The 22,347-nt window shown below is 39.5% G+C and overlaps 1 protein-coding gene and 1 long non-coding RNA gene across 3 annotated transcripts in view; one reads left to right on the plus strand and one right to left on the minus strand.

Moving 5' to 3' along the window:
• Positions 1-1,552: 1,552 nt before the first annotated feature.
• Positions 1,553-22,347, plus strand: part of LOC101262090 (kinesin-like protein KIN-14P) — a 28,520-nt gene continuing 7,725 nt past the window's right edge. The window contains exons 1-19 of one of the 2 annotated variants that reach the window (XM_069292511.1): positions 1,553-1,631; positions 2,597-2,738; positions 2,832-2,989; positions 3,072-3,182; positions 3,560-3,836; positions 4,033-4,160; positions 4,276-4,359; positions 4,440-4,517; positions 4,603-4,695; positions 4,794-4,823; positions 5,458-6,252; positions 6,341-6,422; positions 6,549-6,644; positions 6,733-6,912; positions 7,002-7,108; positions 7,191-7,369; positions 7,579-7,743; positions 7,866-8,119; positions 11,047-11,210. In XM_069292511.1, the coding sequence (XP_069148612.1) occupies positions 2,636-2,738; positions 2,832-2,989; positions 3,072-3,182; positions 3,560-3,836; positions 4,033-4,160; positions 4,276-4,359; positions 4,440-4,517; positions 4,603-4,695; positions 4,794-4,823; positions 5,458-6,252; positions 6,341-6,422; positions 6,549-6,644; positions 6,733-6,912; positions 7,002-7,108; positions 7,191-7,369; positions 7,579-7,743; positions 7,866-8,119; positions 11,047-11,210 (3,084 nt within the window). In that variant the 5' untranslated portion in view covers positions 1,553-1,631; positions 2,597-2,635. Of the gene's footprint in view, positions 1,632-2,162; positions 2,498-2,596; positions 2,739-2,831; positions 2,990-3,071; positions 3,183-3,559; positions 3,837-4,032; positions 4,161-4,275; positions 4,360-4,439; positions 4,518-4,602; positions 4,696-4,793; positions 4,824-5,457; positions 6,253-6,340; positions 6,423-6,548; positions 6,645-6,732; positions 6,913-7,001; positions 7,109-7,190; positions 7,370-7,578; positions 7,744-7,865; positions 8,120-11,046; positions 11,211-22,347 lie in introns of those variants that run through there. The other variant, XM_069292512.1, reaches the window with a different exon arrangement.
• LOC112940466 (uncharacterized) lies at positions 7,220-9,992 on the minus strand. The gene is made up of 2 exons (XR_003244688.2): positions 8,377-9,992; positions 7,220-7,989 (listed from the first exon to the last, which is right to left on the minus strand). It is a non-coding gene; the product is annotated as an uncharacterized lncRNA (long non-coding RNA).

The following is a 22,347-nucleotide window of genomic DNA, read 5'->3' on the forward strand; positions in this document are numbered from 1 at the left end:
GCCTGACAGGATAATAGCGGAAGAATACCCAAGTCTATACTTTCCCTTTTCGATTTGAACCAAGAGAAAACAAACAACCACAAGCAATATGATAGTAAGACAGCAAGTAATTCAACCAAACAAATATAACAAGACAATAATAAACCAATCACACAAGACACCAAGATTTACGTGGAAAACCCTTCGATGTGAAGAGTAAAAAACCACGGGACCAAAAACTCCACTATAATCACCAAGATTTACAATATTGTTCTCCAAAATTGGCCACAAAACAAGTGTCAAACAACGAGCAACAACAAAATAAGATTGCACCAAATCTAGAGAATTAAAGGAGCAAAATCACCAATTTCGCAGCTACTATTCACGACAGCAAAACTGAAGCTGCAGGCCACCAAATCCAACTCTGTCAGTTCTTAATCAAAGATTGAGATGAAGTTAATATGCTGTCCAAAAATCAGCTCAATCGGACAAGAAACGAAGCGGGAATCGCAATTTGAAGTTGGCTGTTATGGCTGAAATTTGACTGCGAAAATCTGCTCTTTTTCTCTCTTTTTGGCTGCTAAAAAACTCTCTGTATATCTGAAAATAAGACCCTAAATAGGTTTATATTTGCCTCATAAGAATGGGCTTATGGACAAAAATGGGTTGGTCCAAATTGGGCTTTTATTTATCCACATAGGAAGGAAAAAAAGACCCATAACCCAACAATATATACATACATGCATACATACATACATGTGTGTGTGTGTGTGTGTGTGTTTGTGTGTGTGTGTGTGTATATATATATGTATGTGTGTGTATGTATGTATGTATCATTGTGTAATAAAAATATTTATATTTAATTAAATAATAAATTAAATTATAATTTATTAAAAGGGCAAAAGGGTAATTCAACTTTTCACTATAGAGCTTCCCACTTATATTAATATATGATATATGATATGATATGATATGATGATATGATATGTTGAGCCTTCATGTGTTTAGTTCTTCTTATTTTGAACCCCTATTGGCGAAAATCTTTGTTCTTCCATTGTTTTATTTAATATGTTTTTCTCACTGTTGTTTTGATTATTAATGTCTAAAAATGATATTTATGTGTTTAATTTTGTATTAGATGATTCATTGTTCATGTTGGCTATTTGTTTCAATTAAGTGATTTTATACACATAAATTTATGCTCAATATGGAAAGTGTTGGAAACGATAACATGAATGAGTCCTTGCTTGGATACACGTGCAACGCATGTACCCAAAAACTATTTTTTTTTTAAAAAAAACAAGCCTAAATTAAGGGGAAGTTTATTTATACACACCATTCTTTAAAATAAATTTGGAACTTTTTGGTCACCTTGATTCAATGACTCAATGGCATCGTTTACCTAATTTTAAGATGAGGGATCACATAAGCACAAATAAGAAGTGGAGAAAAAATGGACCTGAGATGTCCTATGTAAACGGAAAACGGTCAGGTATTGAATTAACGGTGCACAACATGCAATAATAACTGAAACTTCCTAATACTTACATCTCACTATCAAATATTCATGACACTATTTTCCAATAATAGCAATAAATAAAGATGTTGTTTTCTGAATAAGAAGCTGCACAATTTAATTTATGCCTTCACAGGTTCTTTTCTGTTTCTCCTCTTCCTTCAGAATATCAGTTGTTTAAAAAAAAAAATCTATTTGTTATTTTAGCTTTATTCATTCATGGGTATCCTAGATTTTTTGTTCTTGATTTCCATATTTGGTACGATTAATTAATTGTGTCACTATCTCATTTAAAAGATTATATTGTTAACAGAACGACAACGCTTGGGCCTATATTATTATATTTTGTTTAGGAGTGAGGGTGAAGCTCCAACGCTTGACCTTGCTCTGGTATCATGTTATTTTGTGACCATCTTATGATAAAAGTGGAGATTCTTTGAGTCTCAACTTTGAAGGGCAAGATTAATATTGACATTATTGTATATTGGGTGTTGAAATTAGTTATTTTAATTGCAATTTGATTAATTACTATAGTACTAAATTCATTAATTATGTACATTTGATAATTATTAATTTTACCATAAGTTGTAATCTTCACTTCAATAAAGTGCACTTTATTTCTTTCTTTTCGCTTCAAGATTAAACCTACTACTTGGGGTAGTTTGGTAGCTGGTATGGATGCGAGTTATGCAAGACCTGATTGTTGCACAAATAATACCACATTTGGTAACTCATTAGGAGATAAGCTATTCATCTATAAAATTAATATGGTGTTTGGTTTGCAGTTTAGAAATCCATACAACTATAATACATGTATAAGTTACGAGCGAATTTGTGTATTTTTGTAGACAGGATAGAAGGTGGAATTAAATATAATACATGAATAACATACATGACTAACCAGCTACCAAACGACCCCTTAGTCTACAAGTGAATACAAGGATTTCTTGCTTTTCGCTTCATTCAGTGATGGTCTAAACATTGATGAAAGATTGCAGTGAGGTATATTTGAGTTGAGCATATAGATGAAACAATCACAGACTGTTTCGCTTGTTATGACCTTCTTGATTTGAGCATTTCTACTTTATATATGTGATGCAGATATCTTCCGAATTGAATGTTGAGCACTAGTTTACCATCATGAACTCTATCCTGGATCGCGTAGCCAAAGATTATGGTAGACGGAACAACTCAAGTGTGTATAGTAGTGGGGACGTCTTTGAGCCTTTGTCAAGTGGTAATGGTGAGGATGAAGGGACAAACCATTTATTCCATATAGGCTGATCAAACTCTTGATCTGGCTAATTCCCCTGACTGTGCTTTATTGTTTCTACAGCTAAGCAACGGGCAAAATTGGTAGAATGGTTTAATAGTGTTCTTCCTCACTTGAGTTTGCCAATAAATGCTTCTGATGAGGATTTACGAGCATTGTTGGTTGATGGTTCTGTCTTATGCCAATTATTGAATAAGTTGAAACCAGGTTCTGTACCTGAGGTAGTTTATAATATTTTGATTTTACAGTATGCTGGAGTAATTATGTCTTTGTTTGTTGATTTAACTCTATCTTTTCTTCTAGTGTGGTGGTACAGTACATTCTCCACAGCTACGTTCAGAAAATATTAGAAGGTTTTTGTCTGCTATGGATGAAATGGGCTTGCCCAGGTTCTACATATCAGACTTGGAACAGGTTCTCATGTCATAACTAACTCATGTAGTTCATTTCTACTTATGATTATAGGAAGTCCTTGTTCTCCCGTTTGGCTATTTGAAGTTAAAACTTGAAAATTTGAGGCTTTAAAGTTGTGTTTGGACATGCATTTTACTTGGGGAAGTCTCAAAAATACAACAGGTCCGAGCCCACTTGAAATTTCATGGTCAAACAAATATTTGAAGATAAAAAAATCTGATCCCGAATATATGGCCAGACGCTAGCTTAACTCTGCAGGCCATTTGAGTTGTATAACTTTTTCCATTTGTAGAAAAGTGTTATCCTGCATTACTTGCATTTAGTTAATTGCCATCTATTTTTCATTTTAGATGTATTAACAATGATGAATTGTCCAGGGTTCCATGAAGATAGTACTGGAAAGCCTTTTAACACTTCGGGCAGAATTTAAGCTGAATGATGGAGGATACAATTCGAGCACAGTATTATCCAGTAAATATGGGGCTGATGCAAGCAGAAGATGGAAAGTGTTGGATGAAAATTCGGGATGTGGTGATGTTTCATACATAGAAGAATTTTCATCAAGAACTCACTCTACCCCATCCCCACGAGAACGGATGAAGACAGGTTCAGATTCAAAATTCCAGCGAGTGTTGAGAAGTCCTGTAGCGACAGGTATTGATGTAATATGCAACATAAAAACATGTCTACAGATTGTATAGCCGTTTGCTATTTTATTTGCAATCATTAATGCTCTTTTGCTCTTCTTGGGTTTTAAGAACTTAAGAAATTGTTAAATTAGGTAAATAACTCTTTGCTCTTGCTACTTCTCCAAACTCCACATGTCATGTCTTCATTCTGAACTTCGTAGAGCCATCAGCCGCTTTAATACACCACGTCGGACATAGGTTCCATGAAGTATTTCAGCTTAAACAAGGGAGCCACTCTGAAATTCCTGCTGCAAGGATTTCGGAAATGATGAGATCTAACAGTTTGAATGTTAGTAAAAAGTTCCACCCTCCCTTTTGTCAATGAAGCTATCTTGCTACTTGCATAAGTTTTATTCATAATTTGAGTTTGTACTTGTTCCACTCATTTCATTCTTTATTTTCAGATTGCCCCAACGCAGTCACTTCTAAGTGTTGTAAATGGGATTCTTGATGAAAGCGTTGAGAGGAAGAATGGAGAGATACCTCAAGTCTGCACTTAATTTGCATATGACTTTTGGAATTTCTATTCTATATGATCTAACATTAATTGGATGTCTAAATCTTTCAGCGTGTAGCGTGCCTATTGAGAAAAGTGGTGCAAGAAATTGAGCGGCGGATATCTACTCAAGCTGAACATCTTAGAGCGGTACAATATGTAACTGACCAGCTGTATTCTCAATTTCTCTTTTCAATGGATTTATTTCATATTATTTTTCTTTCTGTGCCTGCAGCAAAGCAATCTATTCAAGTCTCGTGAAGAGAAATACCAGTCAAGGATCAGAATCATGGAAGACCTTGCAACTGGGACTAGTGAAGAGACACAGGTAGTTATGGACTTCACATTCTAGGAAAAGTTCAAAGTTTGCGATTATTACGCTTCCACAATTACTGCCTTTACACGTCCACCTCTTCTGCATTTCAGATTGTCATGAACCAGCTTCATCAGATTAAGGTAATTTTCCAGTTTTCTTTCCGCCGCATTGCTAGCTCAATGTTCAGTAAGTTCTTCTTTAATTTCGTATGCTTTTACACTTACTATATCACACGAACCAGATATCCTGAAAATTAAACCAGCTATGCTTTATCCTATTTCTTCCTCTCATGATTGAGGACATTATCATTACTTTCTCAGATTAACAGTACTCTCTATTGCTTCTGTATAGAAGTGTCGTGTATAATTTGTTTGTTAATCTTGTCAAGTGAAATCCGTTATTGACTGTGTTGAATGCCTTGAATCCGTTATTGACCTGTCAATTCTGTATGTTGGGCCCAAGCCTGTTAGGGCGTAGCTTAGCAATATATATGTATAGACGCTATGGCAAACCCCATATTGTAATTCTGTTTTTGCCTCTCCATAATAAAACCGCTCCCTCTCTTCCCGTGGACGTAGCCAATTTATTGGTGAACCACGTAAATCTGTTGTCTTGTTTTTCGCGTTTATATTTTCTCGTATTATCTCAAATTCCCCACAACAGACTGCAAAGAATATGATGCTAGAATCTAGGTACTTCCAAAAAATTCAGCTCCATCATTTTTCTCTACAATCTTCAGTTTTACTATTTCTTTGTTTTTGAAATCGCATGCAGAATGAGAAGAGCAAAGCAGAAGAGAAGAAGAAAATTGAGGAGCAGGATGTGTCTATATTGAAAGAGAAGGACGATCAAATTGCCGCATTGAAGCAAGAACTGGAAATGGCTATGAAGTCCTATGAATTGAAAGAGAATGAAGATCATGGTAAAAGAATCACAGCATTGAAGAAAGAGCTGGAAGTAGTTAAGAAATCATATGAATCGAAAGAGAAGGAAGATAATAAAGAAATTACAGCTTTGAAGCAAGAAATGGGAACACTTAAGAAATCATATGAATTGAAACAGAAGGAAGATAATAGTCAAGAAATCACAGCTTTGAAGCAAGAATTGGAAATAGTTAAGAAATCGTATGAATTGAAAGGGAAGGAAGCTAATAGTCAAGAAATCACAGCTTTAAAGCAAGAACTGGAAATAGTTAAGAAATCGTATGAATCGAAAGAGAAGGAAAAACATAAACAAGAAATCACAGCTTTGAAGCAAGAATTAGAAACAGTTAAGAACTCGTATAAATCGAATGAGAAGGAAGATCATAGGCGAGAAATCGCAGATTTGAAGCAAGAAATGGAAATAGCTAAAAGATTGTATGAACAACACACCCTAGAAATGAAAGAAAAGGCTACAAAAGCTCAACAAGAACTTGAGGAGAAGTTGAAGGAGGCCATGAGCCTTTTGACAGAATCAAGAAATAGGATAAAGGAACTTGAGACATTTATTGAATCACAATCTCGCAGTTGGACGAAGAAGGAGCATATTTACCAAATATTTACAGAATTCCATCTGGGCGCACTGCGTGTATGCTTGATCTCATTTCTTCTTTTCAAATTTTTCCTAACATGTCATTTATGTAGAACGTATGACTTGGACCTCCATGATTGTTCAGGAACTGAAATTTTCTTCTCAGTCAATAAGGCAAGAACTGGTGAAAACTCAGCAGAGCTACGGAGAGGAATTCAATCAACTAGGTCATTTCAGCTGCTTGAAGTGTTATACTAATGTTGTTTACTGAAGGCCGTATAAGTATAAGATAGCAAGACAAGTTTTAACATGGACTTATGGATTTTCCTCATGAAATCAAATTTCGATTACAGGTGCAAAAGTTACAGCACTTGGACATGCAGCTGCAAACTACTCTGCACTCCTTGCTGAGAATCGCAAACTGCACAATGAGGTGCAGGAGCTAAAAGGTGTGATAACATAGTGATCTTCATAATTTTGAGGACCGAAAATTAAACACCGTTCTTGTTCATCTACTTACGTTTATTTTCCAATTAGGAAATATCAGAGTATATTGTCGAATTAGGCCATTCCTTCGTGGACAGAAGGAAAAGCAATCAGTTGTTGAATACATTGGAGAAAATGGAGAGCTGATTATTGTAAATCCTTCCAAACAAGGAAAGGAAGGCCGCAGGTCTTTCAAGTTTAATAAGGTCTATAATCCAGCTGCAACACAAGGTTTTCAGATTCTTCCATATTATGAATTCTTATATCTCTATTCTGCATAATGAATTCCAATATATATTCACCTTCCTACTCTTCTACAGCTGATGTATATTCAGATATTCAGCCATTAATACAGTCCGTGCTTGACGGATATAATGTGTGTATATTTGCCTATGGTCAGACTGGATCAGGGAAAACATACACCATGGTAAATGAACTTTGGTATCTAAATTTGTTAAATATGTTAAAGTTGTTTTACTTTCCTGAAGTCAAACTTAATTGACCTACAGACTGGCCCAGACAAAGCAACCGAGGAGAATTGGGGTGTCAATTATCGAGCTTTAAATGATATTTTCAGAATTTCTCAAACGAGAGTGAACACCTTCACATATGAAATTACAGTTCAAATGATGGAAATATATAACGAACAAGTTCGTGACTTACTCTCAAGTGATGGTTCACCAAGGAAATATCCTTTTATATTCTGCATGGTATCTACTTTGTTACTTTCAAACATCAAATGATCGACCAGTCTGAAATCTTCTACAGTTTTGATTCTTCCTTCCTTCCTCTTTGCTGTTACTGCTTTGTCTTGCATTTTCAATTTATTTCCAAAATGACCATCTCAGATTTGCTTATAACATGCATCCGGTTAACTGTTTTCCTTGATTTGCACACACTTGGGATAGTGTCCGCCCCCCAGCCTAACGGATTAGCTGTTCCAGAAGCAAGCATGCATACAGTAAACAAGACCTCTGATGTCTTAAATTTGATGGATATTGGACTAAGAAATCGAGCAAGAGGTTCCACTGCAATGAATGAAAGAAGTAGTCGATCGCACAGGTTCCGTATAACAACTCTACAGAGTTCATCTACATACTTTGAAGTTTGAAGTACATATCTTGTCTTTTTTGTTATGAGTGATTTACTATATCATACTGAGATTAGCTGCAATATGTGCACAGTGTTGTCACTATTCATGTTCGTGGGATGGATATTAAGAGTGGTTCATCCATGCGTAGTAGTCTTCATTTGGTGGACCTTGCTGGAAGTGAAAGAGTCGACCGCTCTGAGGTGACTGGCGATAGACTGAAAGAGGCGCAGCATATAAATAAGTCATTATCTGCCCTTGGAGATGTCATTTATTCTTTGGCACAAAAGAATGCCCATGTCCCATACAGAAACAGCAAGCTGACTCAAGTCCTTCAGACTTCATTAGGTACTCTTTTTTATTTATCCCCTACCTGAATGTTAGTGCTATTCTACAGAATTAATTCATTCCTGAATAAAGTGATCCATGCACAATCAGCAAACAAGTGGGAGCTAGTCTCCGAAGTCTCTGAGACATATCTCACACAGACAGACTGTGGAGGAACAAGAATTTTCACTAGTAGGGGTCAAAATATAAAGAAGTAAATCCTCGAAGAAGTGAAGGGACGTCAGTATGTCAGATATATACACTAAAAATATTTTTACCTGGTCACAAAGTTTAATTTTCTGAGTTAGGGTGTCGATTGAAACCCCTTATGTACATGTGACGCCAGCACTGCAGACAGCATCGATCATCCACTTGCATCTTTAGTATAACGAGTCTAAGCAGCATCCCCTAAAGTGCTAAACACAGTATAACTTTATGCCTTGGCTGGGCTACATATGTCCACACAAGATCTGCAACGTCCAGATCTTCCTTTGCTCCCCCATAAGATGTTAATAACTACTAGTGATGAAGAATAGCAGAATACTCCTTTAGCAGTTAATACCGTATGACCATCCTATCCTTCAAAGAGTTGATTTTCCTCCGGTAAAAACTACTACCCAGTGGAGCTTTATGTCCCTAGATACTATCGTCATTTTTCATATAAATCACATAGACAGCATCTTATCCATAGTGCATTCTTACCCACAACTAGCTTCCAAAGTAACTTCCCCACTGAATCTACATTCCAAGTTCTGCGTTCTTTCACATTTAAGTCCTCTATTCTTTCGTAGACAAACTTTGTCCCAAGAGACGACACATGGTTTCCTCGGTCCTTCTGAGATCCCGCACATATATTCCCTGCACTTTCTATCCACCTATTTCAATATGCTCTGCGGCAAGATAAAGGCAGATCCCCAAAGCTATGTATAGAGAAAAACGCAGCATTCAGAACTTGAAATCTTCCTGCATAGGATAATTGTTTAGCATAAGCAGTACTAAGCATGCTTGTAATCTTGTCAATTAGTTATTGACACACTAACTGTTTACACTTCTTAGAGGATATAGGCAGTGCCAAATATCTTATTGGAAATAGCCCTAGAGTGTAACCAGCAATATATCCTTGATTTGGTCAGTAGATCCCACTATATAGATACTAGACTTCTCAAAATTTGCAATCAAACATATGTAACCAGCAATATATCCTTCATTTGGTCAGAAGATCCAACTATAAAGATGCTAGACGTCTCAAAATTTGCAATCAAACATATGGCTGCACTCAATTGTTCCACTGCTTCCCTCGCCCTTAGCATAGAGTGTTCCTCTCTGTTGCAAAATACCATTAGATCATCAGCAAAAATTGAGTCAGTTTTACAATCTTGCACATGGGGTGATATTCAAGTCAGGCAACTGGTACAATACATTACAACATGAAATTGGTCTATGTTGGCTAGCACTGTCAGGACAGTCAACCTTTGGAATAAGGGCAGTATTAGTAGAGTTAATCAGGACAGTCTTTTGATTGCTTCAGAAACAATTGAGCATGAATCATAAGCAAGTGCATCGGAGGTATTTCAATGAAAAATAGAATATGTTTTGGTTGAGAACCTCCAATATGGTTCCGAAATAGATTTTGGCCACACTAGGTAGTTTCTATCTCCCTGCAATATTATCTTTTACATCTCGGGTACTTATCTGATGACTAGTCTTGCTTATTTAGTACTGAACTATTTGTTGGAATTTTGACCCCCAATTTTTCCTAAGGAATAGGTTTATTCTATATGTTCCTTTGCATATGAGTTACGTTTTGTGAAGCAAATAAAATAATAAAATAATATTTTATCGCGGAAAACCGCAACTCTCAAGGGTAAAAACCATGACCTACACTTCTATAGGATTTAACTCCACTTTACTAAACTTCAAGTCTCAACAAAAGATTACAAAGTTATGTAACCTAAGGAACTATAAACTATAATTCCTAAAGGAATTATAAACTCTAATTCCAAGCTAAGAAATTATAAACTCTAATTTCTAGCTACCCGAAAACACAAAAAACCCCGGTTTTATATCTTCTAATGTTCTTCAAGTTCCACAACTTGTCGAACAACTTCTGCTCACAAGACTCAGATTATAATCAAAACTCTTAATTACAATCTTACAATTTTTTCTCACAAATTGCAATACTCCCAATAAATCTCAAGAGTCTCTCAACCTCTTGATCGTGTTTTGATCTTCTCTCTATGTAAGTGCGCAATTATTCTGAAGCGAGGCGCTATTTATAGATTTGGACTTGAATCCAAAACCTATTTCACCTAGAAATCCTATTTGTGTCTGCTTCCTTTTTCTCATGAAACTTAGAAGCTCACGCGTAGGATTCCTACATTGTGCGGAACTCGTCTTCGCCGCATCTTCAACTCCTTCTTCAACTTTAACTTTGCTGCATCAAATCTTTGTTGAATTGTTGAACTCAACTTTGGACTTTGTTTCCACCCTTTGTCGCTGGAAAATTGTCACTGGAACAAAACCTTGTAGCATTAGGTCTTCTCTTTGTACTTTACATTGAAAGAAAATTCCTTGCGTGATTTTCCTTATTTAGCTTAGGAAAACAGATTTTCCTTATTTAGCTTAGGAAAAAGTCTGCATTCTACATAGTTTTCCTTAGTTAAATAAGAAAACATTATTGAACGCTAACGCTTTGTTTCACTAAAACGTGTAATCCTATTCAAACTTAAATTCGCTGGAACATATTCGATGGAACATGTTGACGTTACCTTTTCGATACAAATTTGCCATCTTTCAAAATACCATGAGTTTAACACTATTTATTTATGATGTTTGAGTACCCTCTAGGATATAAATTTATCCAACATTTGCAATTCTGCAATAAGTTCAAATGGATCGTTATATCCCCGGCTGTTGACACTTGCATATATTTTTATTTTGTTATACAGGTGGTCAAGCAAAGACACTTATGTTTGTACAGCTTAATCCTGAAGTTGGTTCACATTCAGAAACCACCAGCACATTAAAATTTGCTGAAAGAGCATCCAGAGTAGAGCTAGGTGCTGCTCGAAGTAGTAAAGAGGGCAGGGATGTAAGAGATTTAATGGAGCAGGTGTTCTTTTAACTTTAAATGCTTATTAGTAACTGCTAGAACTGACATTATTATATGCTTCCTCGTTAACTAACTTGTAACTATCTCAGTCTAATTATTAAGGTATTGTCTATTTTGGACCTAGACCTGCACAAATTTGTCCCTTCGATTTTAACCCAAAAGGAGCCTCAACAATTTTTTTAACTCATTCTTATAATGTCCTTAACTTTCTACTCCCGATCCACCTAAGGTGTAATGTGTTCCTCAACTTTCTGTTGGGAAAACGCGGACGAGCAAAAAAATATATATGGTAAAAGTAATGGAAATAAAATGAGAAAATAACGACACCAAGAATTTTATGTGGAAACCCTTCTGAATAAGGGAAAAAATCACGGGCCAAGAGGAGCAATTGATATTACTATAGTAAGGAATTTTACACTGTGTAGTCACGAATACAATACTCAAAGTGACTACTACACACTCAAAAGGAACAACACTCTTTTGGTTTCCGTCTTACTAAAATATCGCTCACACTCTATTTTTCTTCACAGACTATTTTCTTATATGGTCTACGAAATACCTCACTTTGCTCTCAAAATGGGTTTTCTCTCTAACTTGGTGTATTCTACAAAGAGCAAGAATGCTCTATTTATAAAAGGATAAAACCATGTCTATGTCACTAATGACATATGTAAATATAGCAAAGTCAAGAATGGTTGCGAATCTTACCAATTTGTCAACCACCAAATCTTTTATTTTCAACTCCAATTACTATTCCTTTTTAACAATTGCTTGTACCAATTGAATAGCTAAAGTTTAATAAAAAATGGGATGGATTCAATAAATCTCCCCCTCTAGTCCTAATTACTGGAAGAAGGTATCTTCAACTTTTTTAGAGAGAGATCATACCCACAAGTTCTTTGCATAACTCAAACTTGTCTTTCGGTATCATCTTGGTCAGCATATCTGCAGGATTTTCTCTTGTGTGAATCTTTTTGACGTGAAATGATTCATTCTCCACATTCTCACGAATCCAATGATATCTGACGTTGATGTGGTTTGTTCTTGCATGGTTCATGGAGTTCTTGCTTAAGTCTATTGCACTCTGGCTGTCACAATAGACAATATACTCCATCTGATACAAACCAAGCTCTTGAAGAAATCGTTTTAGCCATATCATCTCCTTGCCGGCTTCAGTAGCCGCAATACACTCAGCTTCAGTTGTAGATAGTGCAACACACTTTTGCAACTTTGACTATCATGATATAGCTCCCCCTGAAAAAGTAAGCAAATATCCAGTAGTGGATTTTCTGTTAATAAGGTTACCTGCCATATCAGAATCTGTATATCCTTTCAAGATTGGATTTGATGCTCCAAAAAACAAGCATTCATTTGAGCTTCCTATAAGATACCTGAGTATCCACTTCACAGCTTCCCAATGCTCTTTTCACAGATTTTCGAGAAATTTACTGACAACACCAACTGCGTGAGCAATATCAGGTCTAGTGCACACCATTGCATACATTAGACTTCCAACAACGGAGGAATTTGAAACTTTGCCCATGTTCTCTTTTTCCTTCCTAGCTGTAGGACACATCTTCTTGCTCAACTTCATATGACCGGCAAGAGGTATACTAATAGGCTTAGCATTCTTCATATTGAAGTGCTCCAGTACGCGTTCAATGTACTTCTTCTGGGACAAATAAATTTTCCTTTTATCTCTAAGACGAGTAATTCTCATGCCCAAAATTTGCTTGGCATGACCCAAGTCTTTCATTGATAAAGACTTACACAACTCTTTCGTCAGCTCATCAAACTTGGAAGTATTCTTGCCTACAATCAACATATCATCCACATACAACAAAAGGATAATAAAATCATTGTCAGAAAATTTTTGTACAAATACGCAATGATCTGAAGAAGTCTTCTTATAGCCTTGCTCCCCCATAATAGATTCAAACTTTTTGTACCACTGTCTGCGAGCTTTTTTTAGGCCATAGAGACTCTTTTTGAGTTTACATATAAAATTTTCTTTACCATCTAATTTGAAGCCCTCAAGTTGTTCCATATGAATCTCTTCTTCTAGGTCACCGTGAAGGAAAACCTTCTTCACATCCATCTGCTCAATCTCTAAATTAAGACTAGCAGTCAAACCTAGAACTGTGCGAATCGAGGAGATTTTCACAACAGGAGAAAATATTTTGTCAAAGTCAATACCTTTCCTTTGACTAAATCCCTTAACAATCAATCTAGCTTTGTACCTGGACTTCAAGTTGTGTTCTTCAACTTTAACTTTGAACACCCACTTGTTCTTCAAAGCTCTCATTCCCTTGGGAAATTTTACCAACTCATAAGTGTGGTTCTCATGGAAAGACTTCATCTCGTCTTGCATGGCTTCAATTCATTGATTCTTGTGCTCATCTTCCATGGCCTCCTCATAACATTCAGGTTGTCCCCCGCCAGTGAGTAACACATACTCATTGGGTGAATAACGAGAGGAAGGAAACCGCTGTCTTGTGGACCTCCAAAGCAGAATATTTTATTTGTCCACAACTTCATGAGCAACAGGATCATCAATAACAATATCATTGTTATTATCAACATCAACATGTTGATTCGATACATGATTCTGGGTGTCACCATGATTATCAAACCCAACAACATCACGCACACTTGTGTGAGGAACTTCATCATGATGAACTATACTATCAAAACTTGAAGATTCTACCTTCTCCGCTTTGTCAATATCTTAATTTTTTTTCTCCTCCATGAAAATAATATCACGGTTTCTCACAAGTTTCTTTTCAATTGGATCATATATCATGTAGCCAAATTCATCTAGGCCATATCCAATGAAAGTGCATTGTCTTGTCTTGGCATCTAACTTTGACCTCTCATCTTTTGACACATGTACAAAAGCTTTGCAACCAAATACTCTCAAATGGTCATAGGAAACATCCTTTCCATACCAAACACTATGAGGTACATCACTTTGCAAAGGAACAGCAAGAGATAGATTAATAACATGTGCAGCGGTCAATAAAGCCTCACCCAAAAAATGAGTTTGGCAACTTTGCTTCAGAAAGCAAAAATCTAACTCTTTCCATCAAGGTCATGTTCATCCTCTCAGCCGAACCATTAAGCTGAGGAGTCTTGGGAGGAGTCTTCTGGTGTCTAATACCTTGATGCTTGCAGTATTCGTCAAATGATCCACAATATTCACCACAATTATCAGTACGAATAGATTTCACTTTCTTCTCAGTTTCTCTTTCAACTGAAGCATGAAACTGCTTAATGACACCTAACACTTGGTCTTTAGTCTTCAAGACATAGACCCAAAGTTTTCTCGAGCAATCATAAATGAAAGTGACAAAGTAAAGTGCACCACCTAATGTATTTGTATTCATTGGACCACATAAATCAGAGTGCACTAACTCAAGCAACTCTGTCTTTCTCAAAGGAGGGTAGGTTTTAAAGGAAACTCTATTTTGTTTACCAGCCAAGCAGTGCTCACATTTTTCTAATTTAGCACTTTGGAAATTTGACAATAATTTCTTCTTGTCTAGAAAATTAAGTCCTTTCTCGCTAATGTGGCTAAGCCTCTTGTGCCATAATGTTGAAGAACTATCGCTCTCAACCGCATTCACCATATCAACACAAGTAGAGGTTGTAGTCTAGTATAGACCACTACGTTTGTTACCACGAGCCACAACCAAGGAACCGTTAATGAACTTCCATTTTCCATCACCGTTGGTACTAACATATCCTTCATCATCTAAAACACCAACAGAAACTAGGTGCAGACGAACATCAGGAGCATGTTTCACATTGTTCAAAACTAGTTTAGTTCCAACACTAGTTTCCAAACAAATTGTACCAATACCAAGCACCGTAGAAACAGTCTCCTTACCCATACTCAAGGTTTCAAAGTCACCAGGAGTGTAGGAAGAGAAAAAATCCTTCCTTGATGTCATATCATGAGATGCTGCACCAATGTCCACAACCCAGCTTGACTCATCACAAGCAATATTTCATGTTTGCATCAAGAATGGTAAAAGGATCTTCGGTGGTGACTGATACCCTCAAACTTACTTCTCAAATGAGAAGTAAAGCGGTCGTGTCAAGTAAATAACCCAACTAGTGAGGTTGGGATCGTTCCCACGAGGAAATAGTCTAGACTTAACTTCAACTTGTTATTACTATTGTTCGGTTGATGACTTCCTTAGAAAGTAAAAGCATAAAAAGGGGGGTTTGTATTTCCTAATGAGCAAAAATAACTAACAAATTTGAAAGAGACACTTAACAGCTTTTAATGTTGAGTTTTAATCAAGTAATCAAAGTAACTAGGGTTTACGTGTTCCCCACAGGTTCATAACTTGATAATTCTAACTATAACAATTCTTTCCTAGTATCTTGCATGTAAAGTGATAAGTTATGTATTTCTAAATCCTTGGTCCGACATCTAGAAAATCTCACTCCGCACCTTAGTCCGGCTACGTGTGTTGCTTTCCTAACCCTTATCCTTACCTCATATTAAGCATCGTATTCGATATTAGACTAAGTTATTACCTCGTACCAATCAATACTAGCCTATTAGATAGTATACACTAAATCTATGTTAATAATTCTTTTCCTATTATCTACCTCCTTGGTCCGGCAAGTAGCATTAAGGCGAGTTCTAACGTTGATCATCCGTTAAAAAGACTTCTAAGCGAAAGAATTATTAATACATGCAAGACACGATTCTAGAATTGTTATTTTAGCTAGGGTTTATCTCATTATTTGCCTATGGTTCCCACAACCCTAGTTATGGAGTTTAGTTCCTCATAGCTATAAACACAATATTCAAATATGGTAAACAAGAATTCATGTACTTACTTCGATGAGAAAGAATAAAGTTCAAAAATTTGCTTGATTAATCACCAAAAATCACTTGGAAGAATCTCTAACAATCAAGCACTCAAAACACAAAGTCTCACAATATAATGTTTAATATCACAGAGTCTGACCTCAAAAATGAGGTTTTTCGAACTATTTATAAAAAAATAAAAACCTAATTAAACAAGGATTCTAATTACTGGAAATCTGCCAAAACGCGGCTGGGTCGACGGACCACGCGACGGACCGTCGTGGTCATGACGGACCATCGTGGACTCCATCGTCCCATACTTGGTGCAATTCTTCTGCTGCTTTTTTCATTCCCCTCGACGGCAAGTGTGACGGACCGTCATAAGCACAACGGTCCATCGAGGGTCTCGTTTCAAAATACTTCAACTCTTGGAATCTGGGTACTGGGATCACTTCTCTAATCTTCACGATGAACCTGCAGGACGGACCGTCATAGCCATGACGGACCGTCATAATCTTCGTAACCTCACACTTGTCAGACTTCCCCATCTTCCTTCAGCAGCTTCTCTACGCTGCCACCTACGGACCGTCACAAGCACGACGGACCGTCATAAGCTCCGTAGGTGGTCTCTTCTGCAATTTTCGCTCAAAATCTCTGCGTTCAGCTTTGGACAGATTTCCTGCAAAACAAAGAGAAAATTATATTAAACTTAGCACAAACAAGGCTTTCGGACACACTAAACTTAAGGAAAAAGTATTAATTATACCGTGAAACCACGGTATATCAACACCCTCAACTTAAATTCGTTGTTTGTCCTCAAGCAACGCACTATGACTCACTACACAATCTTTGTACAATAGTATTCATGTTTTTATCCCTTGCAATCATTTGGCTATCAATCCCGATTACTCTCATCAAATCTATGTATGCTATCACTATTAGGCTTGAATTTTGTGGGATTCGAACATGACACAGACTCACCACTCACTAACACCTATCCTCTTCAATTTTTCACCGAGAGGCTAACAATTCTGGTATAGCAACTAGTGTCCTCACATTAGAACAAAATCCTCATTTTTCACACAATGATTTCAGTTTGAGTATAAGGATTACATTTCAACACTCGCTCTCAGAACAAAGTCACACTCATTCATAACTATTGCCATAAGCTTGCCCTTATTTTCACTGCCTTAAGTTCGCTATACAACCCTTAGGATCACGATAGGACTTTTTTAGCTTGTAACGTAGGCTCAGAGTCAGGTAGGGTATATTTAGGTATACTTTAGTGACTTTTTTTGCCCTCCTTGACATATCGGCTAAACCTTCCACTTTCTATCACTTTATCTCGCCCAGTTTCTCCTATTCTTTCACCTTGTTGTTTCCCTTCTTTCTTCATTTGTGTAAGTAACTCTTTTCTTTTCTTGTTTGTAATTCTTGAATATTTCTCTTTTTCTTTCCTTTTCTTTCAAAAAGTTCTTGAGTCACTTTACTTTTGTTCTTTCTCTCTCTTTGTTCTTTCAATCCCACTTTCCAGAGCATTCCTCAAAACAGTCACCCCAACTCATGGCTTTTCCATGAGTCAAGGTACACAATACCCAAAGTCGGGTCAGGGCCATAACGAAGGTTGTTTATACATTAGCCACCCTCAACTTATGCTTTTGGCATAGGCTGAGGTGCACATGTCCAAGGAGGGACCAGGGCCAACATATTGTTCCCAGAAAAGATCAGTTGGGATGAGAAAGAAAGGTCAAATTTTAAGCTCAAATTATTTGGATCAAAGAAGGATAACTTTCATTTGGTTTCTTTTATTTAGGCTAGAAATGGCTATATTGAATAAGGGCCTATGATCCTTTCCTAATTGTCTGTTACAACTTACTTTTAGCAGGAATAACCAGGCAAGTTCTAGCTCAATACCAATAGTGGACTATTTAACTTTCCTCACACTCACTTGACATTTCATCACTATACCAGATTATCAGACACCTAGTTTGACTTGAAGATTTAGGGTAATGCAATGGCGTAACTCTATTTCATGTTTAGAGCCACACAATTATCAGTTACTACGCCTAGTCATGCAACATTTTCCAGTTTTATCGGGATATCATTTTAGCCATCATGCTTCAAGGTTAAACTATGTACAAAAGATATAACGTGCCGGTTCAACAGAAAAAGTAATCAGTCTTTTGGGGAAAAAGAACACAGGCAAGAAAACCCCAAAAGAGGATAGTGAGTTGGGCTACTCAGACTTCACCCTAACACTCACTTTCCATTTACCCCACCCCCAACAAAAAAACATGCAATTGTCCCCAATGCATAAAAAAATATCTAAAGATTAGAGGGGTAGGTGAAGCAAACCTGTGGCGCATAGCGCCGTCGATCAACAAGCTGGTGGGTCTGTTTTCCCAGAACCCACATCCTCTGCAATCTAGACACCCTCAGTGATGTCCTCAGCAACAACCGCACCCTCAGTAGTGCCTCCTGCTGTCTCTACAGTGCGGGAGCTAGACGCCCCAGACGCTATCTGCGATGCTCTGATCTGGTGTGCCTCCACCTCAGCAAGTGAGGCTCTCCTCGCGGCCTCCATCTCTCGGCGCTCTTTCTTCCTTGCTCGCGCCTCATCCTCCGATCGACCCCTACGCCTCTTGGCACTCTCTCGAGGGGAAGATGGGGGAATGTCTGGAGTAGGAAACAGGGCCGCTAATACAGTATCCTCAGCCGGCTCGACAGACTCCGACACTCTTGCCCCTAGGATCGTGTCGATGTCTGCACAAAGACTGCCGACTACAACCTGGAGAGTTGACACATCTACCGGAGGGGCTGGTCGAGCTAATACTCTCACTTCAAAGGCATCGAGGCGCTGGTTAACCTCAGCAATCTTCCGCTGCATCTGCCTCTCCATACGCGCCTCAGACTCATCAATAGACTTCTGCATCCACGGCTGGATATGATGCAGAAGAGTGGCCATTTGTGCCTCCAGTTTTTGGACTCGAGCAAGCGGGGCCGGTGTCGGTAGAGGGGCTGTGCTACTACCCGGGATAGACTCGACCGGGGTAGTGTCCGTGGATGCCTGTGTAGCTGTGCGAGCCTGGGCCACCGTATCCGAAAGATCATCAGATAGTGGTGGCAGCTCTGGACGAGGCCCTCGACGTGGGGCAAACTCATTGGCCTCATCTCAGATGAGGCCGACGTCAACGGTACCCGGCGGGGTCCTCAACTGATCTATGTGCCATATGGGCACACCTGTAGACCTGCAAAGGGCAAAGATCATGCACGGAAAGGGGTAGGTGGTGGTGATCTTGAATGCCCTCTCGTGCATGACTGCCTCGAGAAGCCATGCATAGTCCACCTCGAAGCCGGCTATCATCGCCGCCATCAGCACTGCTCGATCCCAGGTGACTATGTTATCAGCAGCTGCGGGGGAAAGGCAGTGACGCACGAGCAGCCACAAGAACTTGGCGATGAACGTGAGGTTGGCCTTCTTGATGGCCCCCTTCGACTCGGTGACCCAATCGGCACCCTCTCCGTCGACTGATAAGTGTAGGGCCATCCACCGCTTGGTGGTCTCCCTCAGTGCTGGCTCTCGCAGGAACTGTCCATCCTTCACTACCTGCCAGCGGTAGTCAAACTCGGCAGTGATGGGGGTCCGAGTAGCATCTACACTCTCGCCGTATAGGAACCGGCAGATGGCGGGCAGGGAAATGTCAACCTGCACGCCCCGGACTAGAACCTGCTCCAATGGGGCCTGTTTCGCGGGAGCAGCCCGCCTGTCAATCTGTGATCGGAGAGTCGCTACGTAGGACGCATAGAACTCTCGGACCATCTCCTCGCTGTATCATCCCAACGGACGGGATGTCCACTCTAGGCGATGCCTGGTGAATATGTTGTGGATCTCCGGCATCGAGGGGAAACTCCCTGTAAGTACCCGTCGCTCCAGGGTGAGTGTTCGAGTCATTACTCCTTTATCGATCAAGAACTTCGCGTCGGAGTAAACCTGAACCTGGCCTTCAACGCACCACCGGTTTGGCTGGTCAGAGGCTGGGGTGGAGACCTGGGCTGGTGCGCCGGATGTAGAGTCTGAACTGTCAGCCTCATCAGACGAGGCCGACGCTGCAGCAGTGGCGGGTGCAGGAACCTCAGCAGATCCTGAAGCTTCCTCGGACCAGGATACTCCGAAGGAGCCAGACGCTCCTTCCTCGTTTATGACCCAGAGGGTGTGCCGGTCAGTGTGCGCTCCTCGTCAGACTGGAGGCAGTGACTACGCCGGACGCCACCATCTTAGGTGTGGCTCTAGGGGCACGTGTAGTACGGGAAGGGGCGGAGGTGCCTGGGGGCATGTATTCAGGGTGCCACTCATCATTAGAGCCGATGACCATGCGGGCAGACGGGGCGACAGACTTAGATCGCCTGCGTGCATAAGTGTGGTCTTGCTTGGGTGCCATAGTTGATAGTACCTGTAAAGGGGCAATATTAGTATGAGTAGTGGCAATCAAAACAGGCAAGATCACATGACATTAAACTTTGAAAAAAGTGTGTTAGTAATATTGAAACTGTATCACACGACGGGACCTATGACGGCTCGTCGTGACTATGACGGACCGTCATGAGGTCCGTCGTGTTATACTTGGTATATGTATATTTAAGGAACCCTGAAGGAGGGGTCTCTGACCATCATGATGGTCAAGCAGGACGGACCGTCGTGGGTATGACGGTCCGTCGTAAGGGTCCGTTGTAGGATACTTAGAAAATGATGGGAGACCCTCAGAAGAGGGTTCTCTGACTATCATGACGGTCGTGCAGGACAGACCGTCGTGGGTGTGACGGTCCGTCGTAAGTGTCCGTCGTTGGACACTTGGAAATTTTTTGGAGACCCTTATCAGAGGGGTCTCTGACCATCATGACGGTCGTGCAGGACGGAACGTCGTAGGTATGATGGTCCGTCATAAGAATCCGTCGTAGGACACTTAGAAAATGATGGGAGACCCTTAGAAGAGGGGTCTCTGACCATCATGACAGTCGTGCAGGACGGACCGTCGTGGGTGTGACGGTCCGTCGTAAGTGTCCGTCGTTGGACACTTGGAAAATTTTTGGAGACCCTTTTTTAGAGGGGTGTCTGACCGTCATGACGGTCGTGCAGGACGGACCGTCGTGAAGACAACGGTCCGTCACAAGCATCGTTGGGGAGGGTGCTAGGGCTTATGCGACGGACCCTACGACGGTCCGTTGTATATACGACGGACCTTCATCAGGGTCTCGTTCTAAATATCAGAGACAGAACTGTAGGTACCCTAAGCAACCCCAATGAACCCACATGGTCTTGTAGTGTTGTGGACCTATATGTGTCTATCCCAACTACATAGGAAACTATTAATGTGAAATCACCTATGTCTAGGGTTATTAACATGGCAAATTCAAACATTTAGAGCCTAGGTCTAGACATAATCATATAAAGGAAATAAGATACGACTAAGAACGAATCTAATACTAACTAATAAATAAAAATACAAGAGAAATGAGTATAAATTTAGAGACACATACCTTGGAAATGGAGAAAACACAAGTGGGGAATGATTCAGGTGGCAAGGTAGATACCAAAAGCAGCAGCACCGACAAGTAAATCATAGTAATAAGGTTTGGGGAGATTGTGGGAGTAATGATCAGTGGGGGAAGTGTGGAAGTGGAAAAGAGAGGGGGGAAGAGAGGAAGTTGGAAGTAATGGGGTGGAATATGGAGGGGTGGGGAGTATAAATGGTCAAATTTTGAAAAGGGGTCCAGCCGGGTTGGGTCGGGTTAATTTCATTAATCGCGTGACGGTTCCCCGATGACGGTCCGTCGCACATGCGACGCCCCATTGTGGTTTCCGTCGTATGTGCCCTAATTTCAAAAATGACAGAAATACGTACCTGGTGTGATGGTGCATACAACGGTCCGTTTCAGTAGCGACGGTCCGTCGTTGTATCCGTCAGTGGCTACTGTGGAGTAGTTTTCTGCAGAATTTCCTGGTGATGTGCCTGCAAATTTAAAACCCATTTATAGAAAAATGCTACCATTATTAAAAAGACGATAAGTATTGGGTTGCCTCCCAACAAGCGCCAGATTTAACGTCGCGGCACGACTGGGGCCACTTGATTACTCAGACTTCATCAAGATGGCATGCCTCTATCACTTTATTCCCCGATGCTTTATGCCAAAAATAGAGTTTTATTCTATCTCTATTCTTCTTAAACTGCACTCCCTCCTTGGCTTTTAACTCAACTGCCCCATGAGGGAATACTTGGGTAATCAAGTAAGGGCCAGTCCATTTGGACTTGA

This window comes from Solanum lycopersicum, chromosome 12, assembly GCF_036512215.1.
Source record: "Solanum lycopersicum chromosome 12, SLM_r2.1".
Taxonomy (NCBI): Eukaryota; Viridiplantae; Streptophyta; class Magnoliopsida; order Solanales; family Solanaceae; genus Solanum; species Solanum lycopersicum.